We start from the raw sequence: 26,123 nt of genomic DNA on the forward strand, positions 1-26,123 counted from the left end.
GACTAACAGGATTGCTCTTACAAAGAGCCGACATAGGCTCGAGGGGACGAATGGCCTCCTTCTGTGCTGTAACGATTCTATGATTCTATCTGCACAGTCAGTGATAATAGTCAGAGCAGGATCAGCTCTAATTCAAAACTGTTCAATAAACAATGGGGGTCCCTGTACTGTGGGTAAATGCAGCATCACTACAGTCAGTGATAAGAGTCAGAGCAGGGTCAGCAACAATAAAAAACTGGGTGATAAACAATGGGGGTTCATGTACAGTGGGGAAATGCAGCATCACTACAGTCAGTGATAATAGAGGCGACATGAGGATTTTTTTTTACGCAGAGAGTTGTTATGCTCTGGAAAGCAGTGCCTGAAAGGATGGTAGAAACAATCAATGGTAACTTAATAGCGATAAAGGCACAAATTCCAACTAAAATATGTAATAAATGTATTTTTTTATTGTTGAACGCTGTTTACGCTGTACATCACCACATTACACTATGTGACTGCAGCAGTCTCTGTACATCGAGTATACGATGGGAAAATTTCTGTTGTTTCAGCTTTTGTGTTGGTGGAGGGACCAGTTACAATAAATGGATATAAAACAGACAGACGATTCTTTGGACCCCCTGCGGTTTCTAAACCTCCTTTAATGATGAGATATGAAAATGTGAGGCGATCAGAAAATGAAGTTCCTCTAAACCTAGTGTTAGGAAACACAGGTCTTCTATTACAGAGTTGGTTCATGCATGTGAATCAGCGTATATACAGAATTAACACAGACTGGAAATTATCGGAAATACATTGTTCCGTTTTACATTTGTTAATTGCACAGAACACAGACACTTTCAGACAGAGTATGGAGAAAAGCCACATCTTGTAATTTCAACACAAAGTATTATGGTGATCGATTCAGATACAGTGATGTTTATATATTAAAGTACAGCACATTCAGCATGTTCACACTTTAGGACATTTTCTCAGATTTAACACAGAAAATTCCCGCCAGTCTCTGATACGTCTCGGGACATCACATCCTGCATTTTATGTTGACATTTACCTGGAAGGAAAACAAAGACCGTGAGAGAGAGAGAGGGAGAGAGAGAGAGGGAGAGAGAGAGAGCGGTGAAAACAATTCCCCACAACATACCATAGATTCAAATATAGGAACTTTTAATTTAATAATAACGATAGAGCATGTTCTCTTTTGTAGTTTTAGAATCATAAACTGTAGGGAACACAATCCCCACAATCAGATAATATAATTAAATACAGCCAGTATTAAAGGGGCCTTTTATTTAAATAGTAAATACACAGCATGTTCTCCCTGATACTTTCAGTATCACAAACCGCAGAACACACTCTCCATTATAACACAATAGATATCACCCGGGACTGGACACTTCCCAGCACTGGGATATCAAGGATAGAAACAACTACAGCCCTTGGTTAATATGTGTAATAATCAATATCACCCGGGACTAAATATTCCCCCAGGACTGGGATATCAGGGAGAGAAACAACTGCAGCCCTTGGTTAATATGTGTAATAATCAATATCACCCGGGACTGAATATTCCCCCAGGACTGGGATATTAGGGATAGAAGCAACTGAAGCCCTTGGTTAATATGTGTAATAATCAATATCACCCGGGACTGGACACTCCACGAACATTGGGACACAAACAATTGAACAGATAATAAAACGCTGCTCTTACCGATTTGATGTAGAATTGTGAATATTTTGAGCCACAATCTCACTGCCCATCGGTGGCCAAATGTCCGGAGTTGTGCCCGAGTCATGGATAACATCGTCATTGTTACCGTGAGTGGAAGCAACAGGGAAACCGGGCTCAGTGCGGGTCTGAGAGCTGTATACTTTGGGGTGAGACAGATTATGGATTAATGATGGGATTGAAACCGGGCTCAGTGCGGGTCTGAGAGCTGTATACTGTGGGGTGAGACAGATTATGGATTAATGATGGGATTGAAACCGGGCTCAGTGCGGGTCCGAGAGCTGTATACTGTGGGGAGAGAGAGATTATGGGTTAATGTTACGATCGAAACAGGAATGTATATCTATATATTATGTGTGTGTCACCGACGATTGAAATGGAATTTAAAAAAACGCCAGTACATTCCGACACAGAGAGTTGGTGCATTCGGGAATATCAGAGACTGAACTCACCGAGAATGGAGAGATCACCGCCGAGATCATCAGGGTCACTTTCCAGCGGGAACTGACCTTCCTGAGAGTCAAAGTCGCCAGGCTCAACATCGTCATAATCGCCCGGAACCGAACCTGGGAGGAAATAGTGATTCTCACTGAATCAAAATGCTAGAACTAGGAACTTCGAATTATATTATTATCAGTCAATCTCCCTGGGACTTGCAGGGCGGGAAAGTGGAGCGATTGTATTTTTCAGGTGAATTGGGGTTGGAGGGCGGGTAATTATTGCATTATGTTGTGCAGAGGTAGTTTAGTCTCCTTTTAAAACTCACACATCCTCTCCTGATATTTTGAATGTACATTATTAAGTCCTGTGTCCAAATTTAGAACAGAAGCTTCCCGTGTCCACCTGTCAGGCTGGAATTGCTTCTCCCGTCCAGTGAATGAACTACAGAGCCGTCACTGGTGGGAGTCACAAAAGAAATTTGACAGTCCTTACATTCAGATATAACTTTTAAAATCTGCGATTAGAATTAGATTCAATGCTCTTATAGCCAGAATGTTAATGGATTGAGAGTCATTATCTGTTTATAATATCGACTGTTATAAATCTGATCGAATATTGATATAATTGAGCCTGTTCATTCAACGTGTCTGGAAAAACACTCGCTCGAGAAACGTGCTGAGAAAACACCCTGTTGTAATTTTCACAACTCAATTGAAGTTTCTATTATTATTATTTTAAACCTGCTGAATTGCTGAATTCATTTTTCACAGATCTTGAAGATGCAATTATTTTCGTGAATTATATTAAGTCCAGTTTGGAACCGCATTCCCAGAAAAATAAATATGACAGATCGTTTTTCTCCATCCCAGTAATATCAGAGTGACGGATCCACTTCCCCATTCCAGTAATATCAGAGTGACGGATCCACTTCCCCCACACTCCCAGTAAAATCAGAGTGACGGATCCACTTCCCCCACAGTCCCAGTAATATCAGAGTGACGAATCCACTTCCCCCACACTCCCAGTGATATCAGAGTGACGGATTCACTTCCCCCAACTCCCAGTAATATCATAGTGACGGATCCACTTCCCCCTCACTCCCAACAAAAACAGAGTGACGGATCCACTTCTCCCACACTCCCAGTAATATCAGAGTGACGGATCCACTTCCCCCACACTCCCAGGAATATCACAGTGACCGATCCACTTCCCCACACTCCCAGTAATATCAGAGTGAAGGATCCACTTCCCCCATACTTCCAGGAATATCACAGTGACCGATCCACTTCCCCACACTCCCAGTAATATCAGAGTGAAGGATCCACTTCCCCCACACTCCCAGTAATATCAGAGTGACGGATCCACTTCCCTCACACTCCCAGTAATATCAGAGTGATGGATCCACTTCCCTCACATTCCCACTTATATCAGAGTGACGGATCCACTTCCCCCACACCCCCAGTAATATCAGAGTGACGGATCCACTTCTCCCACATTCCCAGTAATATCAGAGTGACGGATCCACTTCCCCCACACTCCCAGTAATATCAGAGTGACGGATCCACTTCCCCCACACTCCCAGTAATATCAGAGTGACGGATCGACTTCTCCCACAGTCCCAGCCCTTTCGTTTCACTGAGCGCAGACTGACCTGTACTCGAGTTATTTTTTGCTGTGACCTTTGGTCATTGATTTCTGGACCGAGTTGGGATCAATTCGCATTAACATCACGTAACCTCAACACGCAGAGTGCACAGACGTTAATGAGACAAAAGCATCTGTGATTTAAACCATGGACATAGAAGGGTCCTCTGATATCCCACTGAATCACCCACCCAACCTGTAGACACATTTCACATCCCATCGAGCCGTGTGAGGAAACACATTGAATTGGATTTTTCATTCCATGATGCTACTGGTAACAAAAGGGATAAATTTGCTTGACATCCAAAGTATTTCTGCAATCTTTTGGAACTAAAATTCCTCTCCAGGACCCCGGGTCCTTGGCAGTGTCATTGTACTGTGATTAATCTCTGATATCTTCAATTGTTGGTTTTAGACAGTAGAGAGCGCGAAGACAACAAAGAGATCATGGGAAGTGAAAATGTACCCTCCCTGATCACTGGAGGAGATCCCTTCAGGATCTTCTGATCCCGGATCATTGTCACGCAAACTGCCACTCGTGTAATATTCAATATTATTGAGGGAGTCAATGGAAATGGAAACTGTGAAACACAAAACATTGGTGATTATTGGAGAGATTAATTTGGAAATAGGAGCAGATAATATAAAACCTTCATCGTCACTGTGTCAAGTTCCTGGAATTTGGTTCAAGACGAAGGCCGATCACCACCTTCTCAGGATAACTAGAGATGGACAATAAATGGGCCCAGAACATTTATTGTCCATCTCTAGTTGGACAATAGTTGGGGGATACTTAAAAAATAAATTAGGAGATCAAAGAGGGGCCATGAAATAACACTGGCGAGCAAAATAAAGGAAAATCCTAAGATGTTTTATCAGTATATTAAGGGTCAGAGGATGACTAGGGAAAAAATAGGGCCCATTAGGGACAAAAATGGCAATCTGTGTGTGGAGCCGGCAGATGTAGGAGGGGTTCTGAATGAATTTTTTGCATCTGTTTCACTATGGAGAAGGACGATGTAGACATAGAAATACGGCAGGGGGACTGTGATAAACTCGAACATATTAACATCGAGCGGGAGGAGGTATTGGCGGTTTTAGCAGGCCTAAAAATGGATAAATCCCCAGGCCCGGACGAAATGTATCCCAGGCTACTGTGTGAGGCAAAGGAGGAGATTGTGGGGGCTCTAACACATATATTCAGAACCTCTCTGGCCACAGGGGATGTGCCAGAGGACTGGAGAACCGCTAATATAGTACCATTATTCAAGAAGGGGAGTAGGGAAAAACCGGGAAACTACAGGCCAGTGAGCCTAACATCAGTGGTAGGAAAATTATTGGAAAAAATTCTGAAGGACAAAATTAGTCTCCACTTGGAGAAGCAAGGATTAATCAGGGATAGTCAACATGGCTTTGTCAAGGGAAGATCATGTCTGACTAATTTGATTGAATTTTTTGAGGGGGTGACTAGGCGTGTGGATGAGGGTAACGCAGTGGATGTGGTACACATGGATTTCAGTAAGGCCTTCGATAAAGTCCCCCACAGGAGACTGGTCAAGAAGGTACGAGCCCATGGAATCCAGGGTGCCTTGGCACTTTGGATACAAAACTGGCTTAGTGGCAGAAGGCAGAGGGTGATGGTCGAAGGTTGTTTTTGTGACTGGAAGCCTGTGGCCAGTGGGGTACCACAGGGATCGGTGCTGGGTCCCTTGCTGTTTGTGGTCTACATTAATGACTTGGATATGAATGTAAAAGGTCTGATCAGTAAGTTCGCTGATGATACAAAAATTGGTAGGGTGGTAAATAGCGAGGAGGATAGCCTCAGTCTGCAGGACGATATAGATGGGTTGGTCAGATGGGCGGAACAGTGGCAAATGGAATTTAACCCGGAAAAGTGCGAGGTGATGCACTTTGGAGGGACTAACAAGGCAAGGGAATACACAATGAATGGGAGGACCCTAGGCAAGACAGAGGGTCAGAGGGATCTTGGTGTGCAAGTTCACAGATCCCTGAAGGCGGCGGAACAGGTAGATAAGGTGGTAAAGGAGGCATATGGGATACTTGCCTTTATTAGCCGAGGCATAGAATATAAGAGCAAGGAGGTTATGATGGAGCTGTATAAAACACTGGTTAGGCCACAGCTGGAGTACTGTGTGCAGTTCTGGTCGCCACACTACAGGAAGGATGTGATCGCTTTGGAGAGGGTGCAGAGGAGATTCACCAGGATGTTACCAGGACTGGAGCGCTTCAGCTATGAAGAGAGACTGGGAAGATTGGGTTTGTTTTCCTTGGAGAAGAGGAGGCTGAGGGGGGACATGATTGAGGTGTACAAAATTATGAGGGGCACAGATAGGATGGATACTAAGGAGCTTTTTCCCTTCGTTGAGGGTTCTATAACAAGGGGACATAGATTCAAGGTAAAAGGCGGGAGGTTTAGAGGGGATTTGAGAAAGAAATTTTTCACCCAGAGGGTGGTTGGAGTCTGGAACTCACTGCCTGAAAGGGTTGTGGAGGCAGGAACCCTCACAACATTCATGAAGCATTTGGATGAGCACTTGAAATGCCATAGCATACAAGGCTACGGACCAAATGCTGGAATATGGGATTAGAGTAGACAGGGCTTGATGGCCGGCGCGGACACGATGGGCCGAAGGGCCTCTATCCGTGCTGTATAACTCTATGACTCTATGACTCTATAACACCTTCACCAGATGGACTGCAGTGATTCAAACAGATGGGCCACCATCGCTATCTGAGTATAACTAGGGATGGGCAATAAATAGGCCCAGAACACCTTCACCAAATGGACTGCAGTGATTCAAACAGATGGCCCACCAACACCTTCTCAGGATAACTAGAGCTGGTCAATAAATGGGCCCAGAATACCTTCACCACACGGACTGCAGTGATTCAAACAGTTGGCCCACCATCGCCATCCGAGGATAACTGGAGATGGAAAATAAATGGGCCCAGAACACCTTCACTACATGGACTGCAGTGATTCAAACAGTTGGCCCACCATCGCCATCCGAGGATAACTGGAGATGGAAAATAAATGGGCCCAGAACACCTTGACCACACGGACTGCAGTGATTCAAACAGATGGTCCACCATTGCCATTTCCGGATACCTCGGGATGGACAATGAATGATGTCCCTACCAGTTATACCCACATTCCTATAATGAATAAGAAACAAACTGGGCAGCCCGTTAATACCGAATCTGTTGCACCGAACAGAGCAGACACAATAATACAAAGTACAGCCCCTTCGTAAAGAAGCTCTCAGATATCAGAACAATGGGAATCTTCCCAAAGACAATACTGGGATCACTGTACACACGGACACAGAGACACTCTCACTGTGAAAGGAATACGTCACAAGGGGACAGTGAACAGACTGTTGATCGTGTCCAGTCAGTACAGTTATCATTAAAATTGTTATTTAAGGAAAGCGGAGCCTATCCAGTAAAGATTCAATATCAAACGAAACGAACAGACCTGATCCACGGAGTTGAGCGGAAACCTCGCCGGGTGGAATATTCTCAATCTCTTCATAAATTACTTGGTAGAAACCAGCAGGTGAACCCCTGCCGCGAATGACAGCACCTGTTGGAGGGAGGGCGGGGAGATTAACATTTTGTTTCACTCCACGCATATTTAACACTGATTAGTGTTCGAATAAATCCAAATCATAGAGAAGCTGGTAGTCAAAAAACAAAGTCAGGTAGTGTGGACAGGGAAGGAGTTTCTGTGTGTGAGTGTGCGTGTGAGTGTGTGTGAGTCCATGAATGTTTATATGTGTGTGTGAGGATGAACAAGTGTGCATGTGTATGAATGTGTGTGTATATATGTGTGTGTGAGTATTAACAAGTGTGCATGTGTATGAATGCGTGTGTATATATGTGTGTCTGTGGGTGTATGAATGAATGTGTGGGTATGTGAGCGCATAGACGAGTGGCAGCTGTGCCTTCAGCTGCCTAGGACCGAAGCTCTGGAATTCCCTCCAGAAACCTCTCCGCCTCTCTCCCTCTCTCTCCTCCTTTAAGACGCTGCTTAAAACCTACCCCTTTGACCAAGCATTTGGTCCCCAATCTTAATATCTCCTTATGTCGCTCGGTATCACATTTTGGCTCATTACGATCCTGTGAATCGCCTTGGGACGTTTTACTGCGTTAAAGGTGATATTTAAATGCAAATTGATTTTATTATGCGAGTGGTGTATGAACGTGTGTGTGTGCATAGTGTGTGCGTGTATGTGTGTTTGTATATCTATGTGGCTGTGTCTGTAAATGTATACCTTTATGTATATGTGTTTATTTGTATGTGTTTGTGTGGATGTATGTGTGTATGTATACGTTCGTGTGTGTCTGTGTTCGTGTGTCGATTTGTGCATATGTTTTTGTGTGTGTATGTCCGTGGAATGTGTGTGTCTATACGTGTGCGTGTGTCTGTGTTGACTCATGTTCACCTCCGGTAAACTGGGGCCAAATGTATTCAACTCGGAAAAGGCAAAATGAGGGGGTAGTTTGAGCAATAAGTTCCAACTGATCCCTCAGTTATGGGGCCGCACGGAGAATTCAGCTGAAAAGAAGCTGGACAAAGTTAACTGATCTCTGTGGACAGTATCAGAATGGAAGACCGACTGAGGAGATCACGGTGTGGACAGTATCAGAATGGAGGGCCGATTGAGGAGGTCACGGTGCGGACAGTATCAGAATGGAAGACCGACTGAGGAGATCACAGTGCGGACAGTATCAGAATGGAAGACCGACTGAGGAGGTCACAGTGCGGACAGTATCAGAATGGAAGACCGACTGAGGAGGTCACGGTGCGGACAGTATCAGAATGGAAGACCGACTGAGGAGATCACAGTGCGGACAGTATCAGAATGGAGGACCGACTGAGGAGATCACAGTGCGGACAGTATCAGAATGGAGGACCGACTGAGGAGATCACAGTGCGGACAGTATCAGAATGGAGGACCGACTGAGGAGGTCACGGTGCGGACAGTATCAGAATGGAAGACCGACTGAGGAGGTCACGGTGCGGACAGTATCAAAATGGAGACTGAGGAGGTCACGGTGTGGACAGTATCAGAATGGAGGACCGACTGTGGAGATCACGGTGCGGACAGTATCAGTGTGGAGGACCGACTGAGGAGGTCACGGTGCGGACAGTATCAGAATGGAGGACCGACTGAGGAGGTCACGATGCGGACAGTATCAACATGGAGGACCGACTGAGGAGGTCATGGTGCGGACAGTATCAAAATGGAGGACCGACTGAGGAGGTCATGGTGCGGACAGTATCAGAATGGAGGACCGACTGTGGTGGTCACGGTGCGGATAGTATCACTATAGTGGATCGACTGAGGAGTTCATGGTTCCTTGGCCTATCCCGTCAGTATGAGAAGTGACTTGCTGTGTAGGACTATGGTGGGTGGGTGAGATGTGAGTGGAATAGTTGTGCTGGGATGTAGAATAATCACTGGCGAAAGCAAAAAGTCTTATAAAAGTGTCACCTCTCAAAATGACGACAGAAGCTGGTGAAAGATTTCGAGATTGGATATCCGGACCCAGAAACTGAAGGGATGGAACGGATACCCAATCGATAAGGGAAGAATAACAGACAAATAAATAACTGAAAGCACAGCCCAAAACAGTTCAATTAAATGTCCTGTCCCATTGTTGCAGCAATGATTTGGAGGAGGGGACCGAGTGCAACATATCAAAATTTGCAGATGATACAAAGATGGGAGGGAAAGTAGAGAGTGAGGAGGACATAAAAAACCTGCAAGGGGATATAGACAGGCTGGGTGAGTGGGCGGAGATTTGGCAGATGCAATATAATATTGGAAAATGTGAGGTTATGCACTTTGGCAGGAAAAATCAGAGAGCAAGTTATTTTCTTAATGGCGAGAGACTGGAAAGTAGTGCAGTACAAAGGGATCTGGGGGTCCTAGTGCAAGAAAATCAAAAAGTTGGTATGCAGGTGCAGCAGGTGATCAAGAAAGCCAACGGAATGTTGGCTTTTATTGCTCGGGGGATAGAATATAAAAACAAGGAGGTATTGCTGCAGTTATATAAGGTATTGGTGAGACCGCACCTGGAATACTGCATACAGTTTTGGTCTCCATACTTAAGAAAAGACATACTTGCTCTCGAGGCAGTACAAAGAAGGTTCACTCGGTTAATCCCGGGGATGAGGGGGCGGACATATGAGGAGAGGTTGAGTAGATTGGGACTCTACTCATTGGAGTTCAGAAGAATGAGAGGCGATCTTATTGAAACATATAAGATTGTGAAGGGTCTTGATCGGGTGGATGCAGTAAGGATGTTCCCAAAGATGGGTGAAACTAGAACTAGGGGGCATAATCTTAGAATAAGGGGCTGCTCTTTCAAAACTGAGATGAGGAGAAACTTCTTCACTCAGAGGGTGGTAGGTCTGTGGAATTTGCTGCCCCAGGAAGCTGTGGAAGCTACATCATTAGATAAATTTCAAACAGAAATAGACAGTTTCCTAGAAGTAAAGGGAATTAGGGGTTATGGGGAGCGGGCAGGAAATTGGACATGAAGCTGAGTTCGGATCGGTCAATGCCCTGTGGGTGGCGGAGAGGGCCCAGGGGCTATGTGGCCGGGTCCTGCTCCGACTTCTTGTGTTCTTTAGATTTGTGGTTGGGATCAGATCAGCCATGATCTTATTGAATGGCGGAGCAGGCTCGAGGGGCCGATTGGCCTACTCCTGCTCCAATTTCTTATGTTCTTATGTTCTAAGTAAAATCTTCTGGAAGCTTATATACCAGCTGAGATCCTGGGACGGTGAATGTGGACACATTAAGGGAAGGTCGTGCCTGACTAACCTGATTGAATTTTTTGAGGAGGTAACAAGGAGGGTCGATGAGGTTAACGCGTTTGATGTAGTCCAATTGGATTTTAGCAAGGCTTTTGACAAGGTCCCACATGGCTGACTGGACTAAAAAGTAAAAGTCCATGGGATCCTGATTCAATTTTTTGAAGAGGTGACTAAAGTAGTGGACAGGGGAATGTCAATGGATGTTATTGATATGGACTTCCAGAAGGCATTTGATAAGGTTCCACATAAGAGACTGTTAGCTAAGATAGAAGCCCATGGAATCGAGGGAAAAGTACGGACTTGGTTAGGCAGTTGGCTGAGCGAAAGGCGACAGAGAGTAGGGATAATGGGAAGTACTCACATTGGCAGGATGTGACTCGTGGAGTCCCGCAGAGATCTGTCTTAGAGCCTCAATAATTCACAATATTTATTAACGACTTAGATAAAGGCATAGAAAGTCTCATATCTAAGTTTGCCGATGACACAAAGATTGGTGGCATTGTAAGCAGTGTAGATGAAAACATAAAATTACAAAGCGATATTGATAGATTAGGTGAATGGGCAAAACTGTGGCAAATGGAATTCAATGTTGACAAATGTGAGGTCATCCACTTTGGAACAAAAAAGGATAGAACAGGGTACTTTCGAAATGGTAAAAAGTTAAAAACAGTGGATGTCCAAAGGGAATTAGGGGTTCAGGTACACAGATTATTGAAGTGTCATGAACAGGTGCAGAAAATAATCAAGAAGGCTAATGGAATGCTGGCCTTTATATCTAGAGGACTAGAGTACAAGGGGGCAGAAGTTATGCTGCAGCTATACAAAAGCCTGGTTACACCGCACCTGGAGTACTGTGAGCAGTTCTGGGGCACCGCACCTTCGGAAGGACATATTGGCTTTGGAGGGAGTAGGTTTACTAGAATGATACCCGGACTTCAAGGGTTCATAGAATCATAGAAGTTACAACATGGAAACAGGCCCTTCGGCCCAACATGTCCATGTCGTCCAGTTTATACCACTAAGCTAGTCCGAATTGCCTGCACTTGGCCCATATCCCTCTATACCCATCTTACCCATGTAACTGTCCAAATGCTTTTTAAAAGACAAAATTGTACCCGCCTCTACTACTGCCTCTGGCAGCTCGTTCCAGACACTCACCACCCTTTGAGTGAAAAAATTGCCCCTCTGGACCCTTTTGTATCTCTCCCCTCTCACCTTAAATCTATGCCCCCTCGTTATAGACTCCCCTACCTTTGGGAAAAGATTTTGACTATCTACCTTATCTATGCCCCTCATTATTTTATAGACTTCTATAAGATCACCCTTTCACCTCCTACTCTCCAGGGAAAAAAGTCCCAGTCTATCTAACCTCTCCCTATAAGTCAAACCATCAAGTCCCGGTAGCATCCTAGTAAATCTTTTCTGCACTCTTTCTAGTTTAATAATATCCTTTCTATAATAGGGTGACCAGAACTGTACACAGTATTCCAAGTGTGGCCTTACTAATGTCCTGTACAACTTCAACAAGACATCCCAACTCCTGTATTAAATGTTTTGACCAATGAAACCAAGCATGCCGAATGCCTGCTTCACCACCCTATCCACCTATGACTCCACTTTCAAGGAGCTATGAACCTGTACTCCTAGATCTCTTTGTTCTATAACTCTCCCCAACGCCCTACCATTAACGGAGTAGGTCCTGGCCCGATTCGATCTACCAAAATGCATTACCTCACATTTATCTAAATTAAACTCCATCTGCCATTCATCGGCCCACTGGCCCAATTTATCAAGGTCGCGTTGCAATCCTCGATAACCTTCTTCACTGTCCGAGTTACGAGGAGAGATTACACAAATTGGGGTTGTATTCTCTGGAGTTTCGAAGGTTAAGGGGTGATCTGATCGAAGTTTATAAGATATTAAGGGGAACGGATAGGGTGAATGGAGAGAAACTATTTCCGCTGGTTGGGGATTTTAGGAGTAGGGGGCACTGTCTAAAAATTAGAGCCAGACCTTTCAGGAGCGAGATTAGAAAACATTTCTACACACAAAGGGTGGTAGAAGTTTGGAACTCTCTTCCGCAAACCGCAATTGATACCAGCTCAATTGTTAAATTTAAATGTGAGATAGATAGCTTTTTGGCAACCAAAGGTATTAAGGGATCTGGGCCAAAGGCAGGTATATGGATTTAGAATACAGATCAGCCATGATCTTATCAAATGGCAGAGCAGGCACGTGGGGCTGAATGGCCTACTCCTGTTCCCATGTTCATATGTTCCTTTGTTTCCTATGATCCAAGGGAAAGTGGCAACTGGATCCAAAATTGGCTCAGTGGCAGGAATCATAGGGTAATGGTCGACGTGTATTTTTGTGACAATTGTTTCCAATGGTGTTCCATACGATTCAGTACTAGGTCCATTGCTTTTTGTGGTATACATTATTGATTCAGACTTAAATGTAGGTGACAAGATTGAGAAGCTTGCAGATGATATAAAAATTGGCCGTGAGGTTGATAGTGAGCAGGAAAGCTGTAGACTGTCGGAAGATATCAATGGACTGGTCAGGTGGGCAGGAAAGTGGCAAATAGAATTAAATCTGGAGAAGTGTGAGGTAATGTCCTTGGGAAGGGCAAACAAGGCAAGGGAATACACAATAAATGGGAGGATACTGAGAGGTGTAGAGGAAGGGAGGGACCTTGCAGTGCATGTCCACAGATCCCTGAAGATAGCATGACAGGTGGACAAGGTGGTTAAGAAGGCATACGCGATACTTCCCTTTATTAGCCAAGGGATATAATGTAAGAGCAGGCAGGTTATGCTAGAACAGTATAAAACACTAGTTCGGCCACAGCTTGAGGACTGCGTACAATTCTGGTCACCACATTACAGGAAAGATGTGATTTCACGAGAAAGGGTACAGAGGAGATTTACGAGGATGTGGTCAGTCCTGGAGAATTTTAGATATGTGGAAAGATTGGATAGGCTGCGGTTGTTTGTTTTTTGGAACAGAGGAGGTTGAGGGGTGATTTACTTGAAGTGTATGAAATTATGAGGGGCCCAGATAGATTGGACAGAAAGGACCTATTTCCCTTAGCAGAGAGGTCAGTAACCAGGTGGCATAGATTTAACACAATTGGTAGAAGGATTAGTAGAAGAAAGATATTTTTCACCCAGAAGGTGGTGGGGGTCTGGAACTCACTGCCGGAAATGGTAGTAGAGGCAGAAACCCTCATCACATTTAAAAAGTACTTGGATATGCAATTGAAATGCCATAACCTACAAGGCTCCGGACCAATTGCTGGAAAGTGAGATTAGGCTGGGTAGCTCTATTTCGACCGGCACAGATACAATGGGCCGAATGGCCTCATTCTTGCAGTAAATTTTCCATGTTTCAAATAATTCACCATTTAAATGTCATATTTTACTAATTCGGGAAGCACGATGATCGGAACAAATCGCCAAAAGCGGATTAAGATTTCTTTCTGACAATACCACGTAAGACTTTCTCTATGGAAAAGTACAATGTACTGGAGTCCCGCCAGGATATGAAACAATATCCGAGATCCAGTGTTCGTTCAGCGGGAGGATTTGAGCCTCACCTCTTCTTGTTGACTTTCTCTGTATTACCACCATCAGTGCGATCAACTCACAGATTAGAAGGACTCCGAGGGTTATGCAGACGACAAGAGGGATGGAGGTGCCTTTACCTCCCTGTCCTTAATCACAAGATTACAGAAAGATGTATTATATCCACAGTCCGCGTTGTATATTAAAATATTTACAATAAGTGTTTATTAATTGAATGCACTGCTCGTGCGCAATGAGTCGCGCCGAACATTCCCCAATAACTATGGTGCACATTGTACCAGAGGAAAGTATGAGCGGGTCAGAATTATAGAGACCGAGTCCCAGCCCCGCCTCTCATGTACCTGCTGAGTACAGGACAGTTCAAGTATAGTCAGAGACCGGGGATTAACGAGCTTTAAACCGATCTCTTTCAAATACTCGGTAAGGAAAAAATGTTCCAGTCAATTTGTAACTTAAATTAACTTCAGAAATGATCAAAAATAACAATAAATTGTTGTTATTAATAAGAATGAGAATAATATCACTAATACAGGAGCATGGAAACATTCGGAACAGGACTACATCATTCAGTCCCTCGAGCCTACTCAGCCATTCAATTAGATCATAGGTGATCGTACCTCACCTCCATTTACCCGTATTTGCTCCATATCCCTTGCTACCCTCAACCAACAGAAATCTATCTATCGCAGGACTGAAATCTCCAAGTAATCTTGCAACCAGCGCCTTTTGGTGGAGAGAGTTCCAGATATCTACTACAATTTGTGTGAAAAAGTGCTTCCTGATTTCGCTTCTGAATGACCTCGACATAATTTTAAGATTATGTCCCCTTGTTCTTGATTGCTGACAAAATAGTTTCGTCGTATCTCCCCTGTCAATTCCTTTTAACATTTTAAGCACCTCGATCATATCACCCCTCAATCTTCTATGCTGAAGGGAACACAAGCCTAGTCTATGCAACATGTCCTCATAATTGAACCCTGTAAGCTCCGGTATCAATCCAGTCAATCTGCGCTGCACCCCTTCCAAGGCCAATATATTCTTTTTCAGTTGCAGTGCCCAAAACTGAACGCAGCATCCCAGATCCGTTCCGATGAAGTTTCTGTACAACTGAAGCTTAACTTGTTCTGATTTGTATTTAAGACCCATTGAGAATTAGGTCAATAACTTTTTGTACCTGTCCACTGGCTTTTAATGATTTGTCTACCATTTAGAAAATGCTCCGATTTATCTTTCTTTGGTCCAAAATGGATGTTCTCACACTTGCCCACATGAAACTCAATTTTCCATTGTTTTGCATACTCTTCTTATCTATCGATAACCATTTGCAACTTCCTGCACCCATCTGCACAATTTACTGTCTCTCTTAATTGATTGTGATCTGCTAACTGAGATATACAACTATCTATTCCTTCATCCAAGTCATAAATACACATGGTGCAAGTTTGAGGCCCCAGAACAGATTCGTGGGGAGCACCACTTGTCACATCCCACCAATCAGATTATGACCCTTTATCCCCTGTCTACTTCCTCCCTAACAATTTCCAACCCAAGTCCAAAGACCACCTGCAATTCCGTGCATTCTCATTTTATCTAATAGCCTCTTGTGTGAAACTTATCTAATGCCTTCTGGGAGTCCATCGAGAGGACATCCAATATGTCTATAATAGCCAGACGAGTGCCCGGTAATGAGCATCTCCAACAGAGGACTGTCCAACCACCACCCTTTGACATTCAACAGCATTACTATCGCCGAATTCCCCCCATCAACAACCTGGGGATCACCATTGACCAGAAACTTAACTGGACCAGCCACGTAAATACTGTGGCTACAAGAGCAGGTCAGAGGCTGCGTATTATGTGGCGAGTGATTCTCCTCCTGACTCCACAAAGCCTTTCCGCCATTTACAAAGCACAAGTCAGGAGTGTGATGGAATACTCTCCACTTGCTTGGGTGAGTGGAGCTCCAACAACACTCAAGAAGCTCGACACCACCTAAGACAAAGCAGCCCGCTTGATTGGCACCCCATCCACCATCTTAAACATTCACTCCCTCCACCACCAGCGCACAGTGGCTGCAGTGTATACTATCTATAAGATGCACTACAGCAACTCGCTAAGGCTACTCCGACAACACCTCCAAACCCGGAACCTCTACCAACTAGAAGGACGAGGGCAACAGGTCCATGTGAGCACCACCACCTGCACGTTCCCCTCCAGGTCACACACACTCTGACTTGGAAATAATTCGCCGTTCCTTCATCGTCGCTGGGTCAAAATCTAGGAACTCCCTACCTAACAGCACTGTGGGAGAACCTTCATCACAGGACTGCAGCGGTAAAAGAAGGCGTCTCAGCACCACCTTCTCAAGGGCAAATGGAAATGAGCAATAAATGCCGGCCTTGTCAGCGACGCACACATCCCATAAATGAATTAAAAAGGACACTCCATTATCCACCTTGTTCTTGACATCCTCAAAAAAATCAGCTAGGTTAGTCCGACAAGGCTTACTCTCAACAAAGCCAAGCGCAAACCCTCTGAACAGCTCATATTTGTTCACTCAGGACTACATGCATGCTAAACAGCGGAAGCAACATTCCACAGACAGAGCTAAGCAATTCCACAACCAACGAATCAGATCAAAGCTCTGCAGTCCTGGCCCATCCAGTCGTGAATAGTCGTGGAAAATTAAACAACTAACGGGAGGAGGAGGCTCTGGAAACATCCCCACCCTCAAAGATGGCGGAGTCCAGCACGTGAGTGCAAAAGACAAGGCTGAAGCGTTTGCAACCATTTTCATCCAGAAGTGCCGAGTGGATGATCCATCTCGGCCTCCTCCCAATATCCCCACCATCACAGAAGTCAGTCTTCAACCAATTCGATTCACTCCACGTGACATTAAGATACGGCTGAGTGCACTTGATCCAGCAAAGGTCATGGGCCCCGAGAACATCCCGGCTGTAGTGCTGAAGACTTGTGCTCCAGAACTAGCTGCGCCTCTAGCCAAGCTGTGCCAGTACAGCTACAATACTGGCATCTATCCGACAACGTGGAAAATTGCACACGTATGTCATGTCCACAAAAAGCAGGACAAATCCAATCCGGTCACTTTACCGCCACAACAATCCACTCTCAATCATCAGCAAAGTGATGGAAGGTGTCGTCGACAGTGCTATCAAGCGGCACTCACTCACCAATAACCTGCTCAACGATGCTCAGTTTGGGTTCCGCCAGGACCACTCGGCTCCAGACCTCATTACAGCCTTGGTCCAAACATGGACAAAAGAGCTAAATTCCAGAGTTGAGGTGAGAGTGACTGCCGTTGACATCAAGGCAGCATTTGACCGAGTGTGGCACCAAGGAGCCCTCGTAAAATTAAAGTCAATGCGAATCAGGGGGAAAACTTTCCAGTGGCTGGAGTCATACCGAGCACAAAGGAGGATGGTAGTGGTTGTTGGAGGCCAATCATCTCAGCCCCAGGGCATTGCTGCAGGAGCTCCTCAGGGCAGTGTCCTAGGCCCAACCATCTTCAGCTGCTTCATCAATGACCTTCCCTCCATCATATGGTCAGAAATGGGGATGTTCGCTGACGATTGAACAGTGTTCAGTTCCATTCGCAACCCCTCGGATAATGAAGCAGCCCGTGCCCGCATGCATCAAGACCTGGACAACATCCAGGCTTGGGCTCATAAGTGGCAAGTAACATTCAAGCCAGACACGTGCCAGGTAATGACTATCTCCAACAAGAGTGTATCTAACCACCTCCTCTTGACATTCAACGGCATTACCATCGACGAATCCCACACCATCAACATCCTGGGGCTCACCATTGACCAGAAACGTAACTGGACCAGTCATATAAATACTGTGGCTACAAAAGCAGATCAGAGGTTGGGTATTCTGCGGCGAGTGACTCACCTCCTGACTCCCCAAAGCCTTTCCACCATCTACAAGGCACAAGTCAGGAGTGTGATGGAATACTCTCCACTTGCCTGGATGAGTGCAGCTCCAGCAACACTCAAGAAACTCGACACCATCCAAGATAAAGCAGCCCGCTTGATTGGCACCCCTTCACTACCTTCACCATCGGCGCACAGTGGCTGCAGTGTGTACCATCCACAGGATGCACTGCAGCAACTCGCCAAGGCTTCTTGGACATCACCACGCAAACCCGAGACCTCTCCCACCTAGAAGGACAAGAGCAGCAGTCACATGGGAACAACACCCCCTGCACGTTCTCTTCCAAGCCGCAAACCATCCCGACTTGGAAATATATCGCCGTTCCTTCATCGTCGCTGGGTCAAAATCCTGGAACTCCCTTCCTAACAGCACTGTGGGAAAACCTTCACCACATGGACAACAGCGGTTCAAGAAGGCGGCTCACCACCACCTTGTCAAGGGCAATTACGGATAGGCAATAAATGCTGGCCTCGCCAGCGAAGCCCACATTCCATGAACGAATAAAAAAGTCACTCTATCCTGAATGCACATTCTGGTAGCATCCCTGCAGCTGACGTCAAGCTGTACACTTGTTTTTTTTTTCTCTCCCACCCTTCTTAAACAATGGAGTAACTTTAGGAAATGTCCAATCTAATGGGACAATTCCTGAACAAAAATGATATTGATGACCATATTAGTACAGTAAAATAAAATATGAATGCGAATGCTAATACTGATACTCATGATAAATACCTGCAGATGTGGACGGAGAAGCAGTAGGGGACAAATTGAGCCCTGTGGAATACATATTGTACAAACATTACACGTACTTAAAATATTAGGAATTTTGCATTGAAGATAAAAGTTGGACTCAATTTACGAAATCAATGAGTCATTTCACAGAACGAGGAAAATCCCGCTGCGACCCTTACCGGAACAAATCACACTGGCATCTTCCTTGTGGTAACAGTCATGTTGACCTGGCGGTGAGGAACGACAGTCGGACAGAAAGGATTCACTTCCAGTGCACTTCACCTCATCCAGCCAAATAACACCGTCACCACGGGCAAATGAGGCCCCTCCTGGGGCCAGTAGAGCGGGGCCGCAGTGCAGCTGTCTGCAGACAACATTGGCATCAGCCATATCCCAGGAGTCATCACACACCGTGCCCCAACCGTTATTGGACAATATCTCCACTCTCCCGGAGCAGTTGGTGTTACCGCCAACCAGCCTCACAGGTTGTCCCAGGCCTAGCAAAGAGAATAATGTCTTATTTAATCAACACTATCCAGGAATACAAGTCAGATATTTGGTATGAAGAGTACGAAGCACCTGGTAAATGTCCATCTTTAGAACCAGAGTCTCGAACGCAGACACTTGAACTGTGGGATCTGTCCGGCACTTTGACATCTGTTGAGAAGAGAAACATGCTGACTGTATTAGGCACCAATGTTTGAAATGACGCCCGCACATTGAGAGGTTCATTGTGTTACCTGAACAAACAACACCTGCATCCTCCCTGTGATGACAGTTGTGTTCACCCCACGGGTCAGACTGACACTGCCAAAGGAACGACTCGTGTGAATTACACTCTATCTCATCGAGCCAAATGGGCCCGGATCCCTCTCCGAATAACCGAGTGTCATACTCAACAGATGTGATGGGGCCGCACTGTAACTGTTTACAGATCACTTCTGCATCCTTTGGGTCCAGATTTTCCGAGCACACTGTTCCCCAGGTCCCATTGTAGAACACTTCCACTCTCCCCTCACAGCGATGCTGTCCATTCACCAGCCGCATCTCTTTGTGCTCTGTCAATTAAACATAAAATATCCAAGTGGTACGACTGATAACTCGTTGTGTGTTCACACCGCCCACCACATGTTGTACCGCTTGCGTTCACTGGTGGCCGGTAATTATTTCAGAAATCTCCCGAGTGAAGCTTCACGTATAACACTGCAGAAAATGAACAGATTGAAAGCGCCCTTACCTGAACACACCACCCTCACATCTTCTTTATGAGCACAGTCGTGTTGACCCCACGGTGCTGAGGGACAGTCCCAGAGAAACGATTCCTTACCCGAGCAGCTCAGTTCATCCAACCAAACTGGGCCTGAACCTTGTCCACAAGAAGCAGGAAGTGCCGCCTCCAACGCGTTTCCACAACCCAGCTGTCTGCAAACCACGTCAGCGTCGACCAAGTCCCAGGAATCATCACAAACTGAGCCCCAGGTCCCACTGTAATAAACCTCCACTCGCCCAGCACATGGGCTTCCACCGTCAGACAGTCTTATCTGCACGTGATCTGTTGGACAATACAGGAGGATTATACTTTCAATAGATATCAATCTCATCACTCTATTCAACAATTGCTTCTTCAGCTAAAGAAAAGTTTCCTGAAGCTTTGTTATGCCCCTTACATAGAAAAATGAAACAATACCCCGGAAAATCTGCCTATTCTTACATACCTCATAATGTAACTCACGGCAGTACAACGGTAGAACATCTGTCCAAACTTATATGCTGCATACTGCAACTTAGACTTGTACAACCCCAGAACATCTGTCCACAATAACATACTTCATAATGCAACTTACGCCAATAAGGCCCCAGCAAATCTGTCTACACTTATATGCTGCATAATCCAACTTACAATTGAACAACCCCAAAGCATCTGTTTACAATTATATACCTCATAATGCAACTTATACCAATAAGACCCCAGAACGTCTGTCTGCACTTACATACTGCACAATGGAACTTAACACCAGTACAACCACAGAGCATCTGACTGTACTTGCATGCTGGGTAATGGAAGTTAAACTGGTACAAACCCTCTACATATACAGGCTGATTAATGCAACTTACAGCATTAGGTCAAAACATCTGCCTACATTCACATCCTGAATAATGCAACTTACACAAGTACACTCCAGAACATCTGCCTACAATTACACACTGCAGAACTCAACATACCAGTACAACCCAAAACATCTGTCTACACCTATAAGCTGCATAATTGAATTTACAGCCGGACAACCTCAAAACATCTGTCTACACTTACATACTGCATAATCCAACTTACGCCAGTACAACCCTAAACATCTGTCCAAACTTACATATTGCATAATTCATCTTGAACCAGAACAACCCCAGACAATGTGACCCCCGAGCTGATCTTCCAATCACATCTGCTGTCCGTCACAAATACAACGTACTTCCACCTCTATAACATCGCTCACCTCCGGCCCTGCCGCAGCCCATCTGCCGCTGAAACTCCCATCCATATCTTTGTTACCATCAGAATCATATTCCAATGCTCTCCCGGCCGGACTCCCAAATTCCACACTCCATAACCTTCAGCTCATCCAAAACTCTGCTGCCTGTATCCTGACCTGCACGACTTTTCTCAGCAGTTTAGAAATTCCCCTTTATGGTTCTGTCAAAGTTAACCATTTGTTCACCTGAACACAGGACCCCTACGCCGATGCTGTCAGTGAGAAGCGGATTTAAAGTGAATGAGCTGCAGCTCCGAAGCTGTGACTCGTATCCGTCACACTGGACATCATTCACCCACACGGGCCCTTCACCCTCTCCGTACTTTGACGAGTTATAAGCGGATATCGCATATCCGCAGTCCAACTGTCTGCAGACCACGTTGGCATCATTTAAATTCCAGATATTATCCCACACTCGCCCCCAGCTGCCGTTGTAGTAAATCTCCACTCGCCCGTCACAGCGGCTTTCCCCATTGGTCAGTCTCGGCGGCCAACCTTCATCTACAAAAAGAAACACATTGAGAAAATCGGTTCAACTGAAATAAAAATATCCCACAATTTACTAACTCTCACCGGACAGTTATTATTAATGTTAATGATTAAAGTCTCTCTAATAATTAGCCACACGGACTGTGGGCGGATCCTCTCCCCATTCCCTTTTCTCAGTGAAACGAGTTTAAAGAGATGCCGGGAAGCTGCCAGTGGCTAATCCGGGGAAAGGGAGAAACACAAACTGGAGGGCGAGCTACCCAGGCCGGCTATTTATAAGTGCTGTGATCGAAGGCAGGAGCTCCCGACTGCTCACAGTTCATCTTATCCAATATGGAGAGAAACAGACAGATGTTTTAATTCATAGAGCGCTTCCCATGACGTCCCAAAGCGCTTCACAGCCAATGAAGTACTTTTGATTGTAATCACTGCTATAACGGCGGGACAGGCCCGAGGGGCTGAAGGGCCTCTTCCTGTCCACGTGTTCTTCTGTTCCAATGTATTGAACGCTGGAGACGATTTGCTCTGAAAAAAGCACTGAAATAACGGACCAGATGGTGGTGCTGGTTGAGGGATAAATGTTATCCAGGACACAAGGAAAAGTGTAAAGTCCGTGAAATAATCAGAGGTACAGTACACTGATGTAAATGATGAGATCTTTCACTCACCATTCATTATATTACATTCTGTGTAATGGTTATCAATTACATAGAATGTACAGCACAGAATCAGGCCATTCGGCCCCGCAGGTCTATGCCAATGTTTATGCTCTATACGAGCCTCCTCCCTCCCTACTTCATCTAACCCCATCAGCATATCCTTCTTTTCCATTCTCGCTCATGTGTTTATCCACCTTCCCCTAAAATACATCTATGCGAGTCGCCTCGACCACTCCTTGTTGTAGCGAATTCCACATTCCAACCACTCTCTGGGTGAAGAAGATTCTACTGAAATCCTTATTGGATTTATTAGTGATAATCTTATTTTGATGGCCCCTAGTTTTGGACTCCCAAATAAGTGGAAACATCTTCTCTGCATCGACCATATCGAATCTCTTCAAAGTGTTATAATTTTATAATTTTAGCCGGTAACCGTTATACAGGTTTGAATACTGGTGCAGCATTTCTATCCTATAGCAGTGGTCCCCCGGGCTGTTTGAGGGAGTTTGGAGATTCAATACCTCTTGGTGGCGGATTGGGGATAATGCTCTGGATTCACACGGACAGAGATAAACATCGTAACTCGAGACATTCATCTATTAAACATGTAATGGTTTAAAACCCTTCGTTGCATTACTAATTTACTTGTGAACAATCGATCGACAAACACAACTCAGATCCTCTTAGTGTCAAATGAAAAATCAGGTCAATAGACTGAGAGGACTCACCCGAGCAGATAACACTGGCGTCATTCCCATGTGAGCATCTAATCTGATCCCAGGAGGAAACCGGACAATCCCACAATCGGGACTCGTTCCCTCGGCACCTGTAGTTTGTCTTCGACACTGGGCCGGTTCCCTCCCCAAAGTGAGCTCCTCCCGGGGTTGTGATTACTGCCCCGCACTTAAGGTGCTGACAGACCACACTGGCGTCTTCTAAACCAAAGTAAATATCACACACCGAACCCCACTGCTCTCCGTGTAGCACTTCCACCCGGCCGGAACATCGGTTGCTCCATGATACCAGTCTGAGCACTCTGTGATCTAAATAGTAATAATAAGTACAAAAGCAATTATGAATAATATTAAAATATTGGTAAAAACTAATTAGGTCATAATGGTCATAGTAACCATGAATGGTGGATTTACATTTTTTCTGGTTACAGCTTAACAAAAACAAAATGTTATTACAAGTACCGCCTTTGGAACTACCATTACTATTACTACTTCTCGGACTACTATCTCCACTACTACTGCTAGCACTAGTATTATATCAATACTGCTAAGATTATTAACCTTACTAATGCTGAAGCTAGTATTACCAGTCGCACACCTGCTAGCACGAGTGTTACTACTACTGCTATTCCTACTATTACTACTACTACTGCTATTACTGGTGCTGCTGCTACAACTACCACTATCACTACTACTACTATTACTACTCCGCCTACTACTGCTACTATTACTGCTGATACTACTACTATTACCACTTCCTGGAATATAGTTACAGGAGTGGACCATTCAGCCCCTTGAGCCTGTTCCTCTATTCAATTCGGTAATGGCTGATCTGTACCTCAATTCTATTTACCCGCATTTGATCCATATCCCTTGATACCCTGACCCAACAAAAATCTATTGATCTCAGTCTTGAAATGTAAACTGCCTTTTAGGAGAGGGAATGTAATGTGCTTCCTGATTTCACTCCTGAATGGCCTCGGTCTAACTTTAAGATTGTGCCCCTTGTTCTGGATTCCCACATCAGGGGAAATTCTTTCCCTGTATCGACTCATTAAATCATTTGACCATTTCAAAAACCTGAATTGGATAACTACTCAACACTCCAAACTCAAAGGAATACAAATCACAATTATGGAACCTATCCTCATTATTTAACCCTTTTAGCCCCAGTATCATGCTTATGAAAATGTTAGTCTATTATAAATGATTTGATAACAGGACACTTGGAAAATATCAACGGGATTGGACAAAGTCAACATGGATTTTTGAAAGGGAAATCATGTTTGACTGGAGTTCGTTGAGCATGTAATTGATAGAATGGAGAAGGGAGAACCAGTGGATGTGGTTTATTTGGATTTTCAGAAGGCCTTTGATAAAGTCCCACATAAGAGGTGAGTGTGCAAAATTAAAGCATTGGGGATTGGGGGTAATATAGTGGCATGGATTGAAAATTGGTTCACAGACAGGAAACAAAGAGTAGGAATGAATGGGTTTTTTTCAGGGTGGCAGGCAGTGACTAGTGGGGTGCGCAGGGATCACTTTTAGGGCCCCAGCTATTCATAATATATAACAATGATTTGGATGAGGGAACCAATGTTATATTTCCAAGTTTGCTGATGACACAAAACTAGTTGGGATCGTGAGTTGTGAGGAGGATGCAAAGAGGCTTCAAAGCGATTTAGACAAATTGAGTGAGTGGGCAAATACATGACAGATGCAGTATAATGTGGATAAATGTGAAGTTATTCATTTCAGAAGAAAATAACAGAAAGGCAGAGTATTATTTAAATGGTTATAAATTGGGAAGTGTTGTTGTACAAAGGGACCTGGGTGTACGTGTACACCAGCCACTGAAAGCAAACATGCAGGTGCAGCAAGCAGTTAGGAAGGCAAATGGTATGTTGGCCTTCATTGCAAGAGGATTTGAGTACAGGAGCAGGGGTGTCTTACTGCAGTTATACTGGGCCTTGATGTGACCACACCTGGAGTATTGTGTGCAGTTTTGGTCTCCGAACCTAAGAAAGAATTTACTTTCCAAAGAGGGAGTGCAGCGAAGATTCATCAGACTGATTCCTGGGATGGCAGGACAGTCATATGATGAGAGATTGGGTCGACTTGGCCAGTATTCACTCGAATTTAGAAGAATGAGAGGGAATCTTATGGAAACGAATAAAATTCTGACAGGGCTAGACAGACTGGATGCAGCGAAGGTGTTTCCACTGGCTGCGGGCGGGGGTCCAGAACGAGGGGTCACAGTCTCAGGATAAGGGTAAGACAATCAGGACTGCGATGAGAAGAAATATCTTCACTCAGTGGGTGGTGAACCTGTGGAATTCTCCACACAGAAGGCTGTAGAGGCCAAGTCACTGAATATATTTAAGAAGGAGCTAGATAGATTTCTAGACACAAAAGGCATCAAGGGGTATGGGGAGAGAGCGAGAATATGGTATTGAGATGGAGGATCAGCCATGATCATATTGAATGGCGGAGCAGGCTCGAAGGGCCGAATGGCCTACTCCTGCTCCTATTTTCTATTTTTCTATGTACGTTTCTATGTATCATGTTGGTGAATCTGCTCTGCACACTCTCCAATGAAAATCTATCCTTCCTGATATGTAGTGCCCATTGACTGATGGCAGTTCTCCAGATGGGTTCTGACCAAGACTCTGTACAATGAAGCACAACTTTTCATTCCAGCCTCCTTGATATAAAGATCGACATTTCATTGGCCTTTTTGATTACATTTTGTAACTATGCACTAGCTTTTAGTAAT

General features: G+C 44.8%; 1 protein-coding gene across 1 annotated transcript in view; it reads right to left on the reverse strand.

The window, feature by feature from the left end:
- Positions 1 to 457: 457 nt before the first annotated feature.
- Positions 458 to 26,123, reverse strand: part of LOC137335927 (deleted in malignant brain tumors 1 protein-like) — a 60,450-nt gene continuing 34,784 nt past the window's right edge. The window contains exons 4-15 of the mRNA XM_068001440.1: positions 23,342 to 23,656; positions 21,652 to 21,966; positions 20,178 to 20,492; positions 19,681 to 19,998; positions 19,520 to 19,597; positions 19,120 to 19,437; positions 18,941 to 18,982; positions 14,263 to 14,379; positions 7,311 to 7,418; positions 2,179 to 2,292; positions 1,709 to 1,868; positions 458 to 1,051 (exon numbers count right to left, since the gene is read on the reverse strand). Of these exons, the coding sequence (XP_067857541.1) occupies positions 1,048 to 1,051; positions 1,709 to 1,868; positions 2,179 to 2,292; positions 7,311 to 7,418; positions 14,263 to 14,379; positions 18,941 to 18,982; positions 19,120 to 19,437; positions 19,520 to 19,597; positions 19,681 to 19,998; positions 20,178 to 20,492; positions 21,652 to 21,966; positions 23,342 to 23,656 (2,204 nt within the window). The 3' untranslated portion in view covers positions 458 to 1,047. The remainder of the gene's footprint in view (positions 1,052 to 1,708; positions 1,869 to 2,178; positions 2,293 to 7,310; positions 7,419 to 14,262; positions 14,380 to 18,940; positions 18,983 to 19,119; positions 19,438 to 19,519; positions 19,598 to 19,680; positions 19,999 to 20,177; positions 20,493 to 21,651; positions 21,967 to 23,341; positions 23,657 to 26,123) is intronic.

Source organism: Heptranchias perlo, chromosome 20 (genome assembly GCF_035084215.1).
Source record: "Heptranchias perlo isolate sHepPer1 chromosome 20, sHepPer1.hap1, whole genome shotgun sequence".
Classification (NCBI taxonomy): Eukaryota; Metazoa; Chordata; class Chondrichthyes; order Hexanchiformes; family Hexanchidae; genus Heptranchias; species Heptranchias perlo.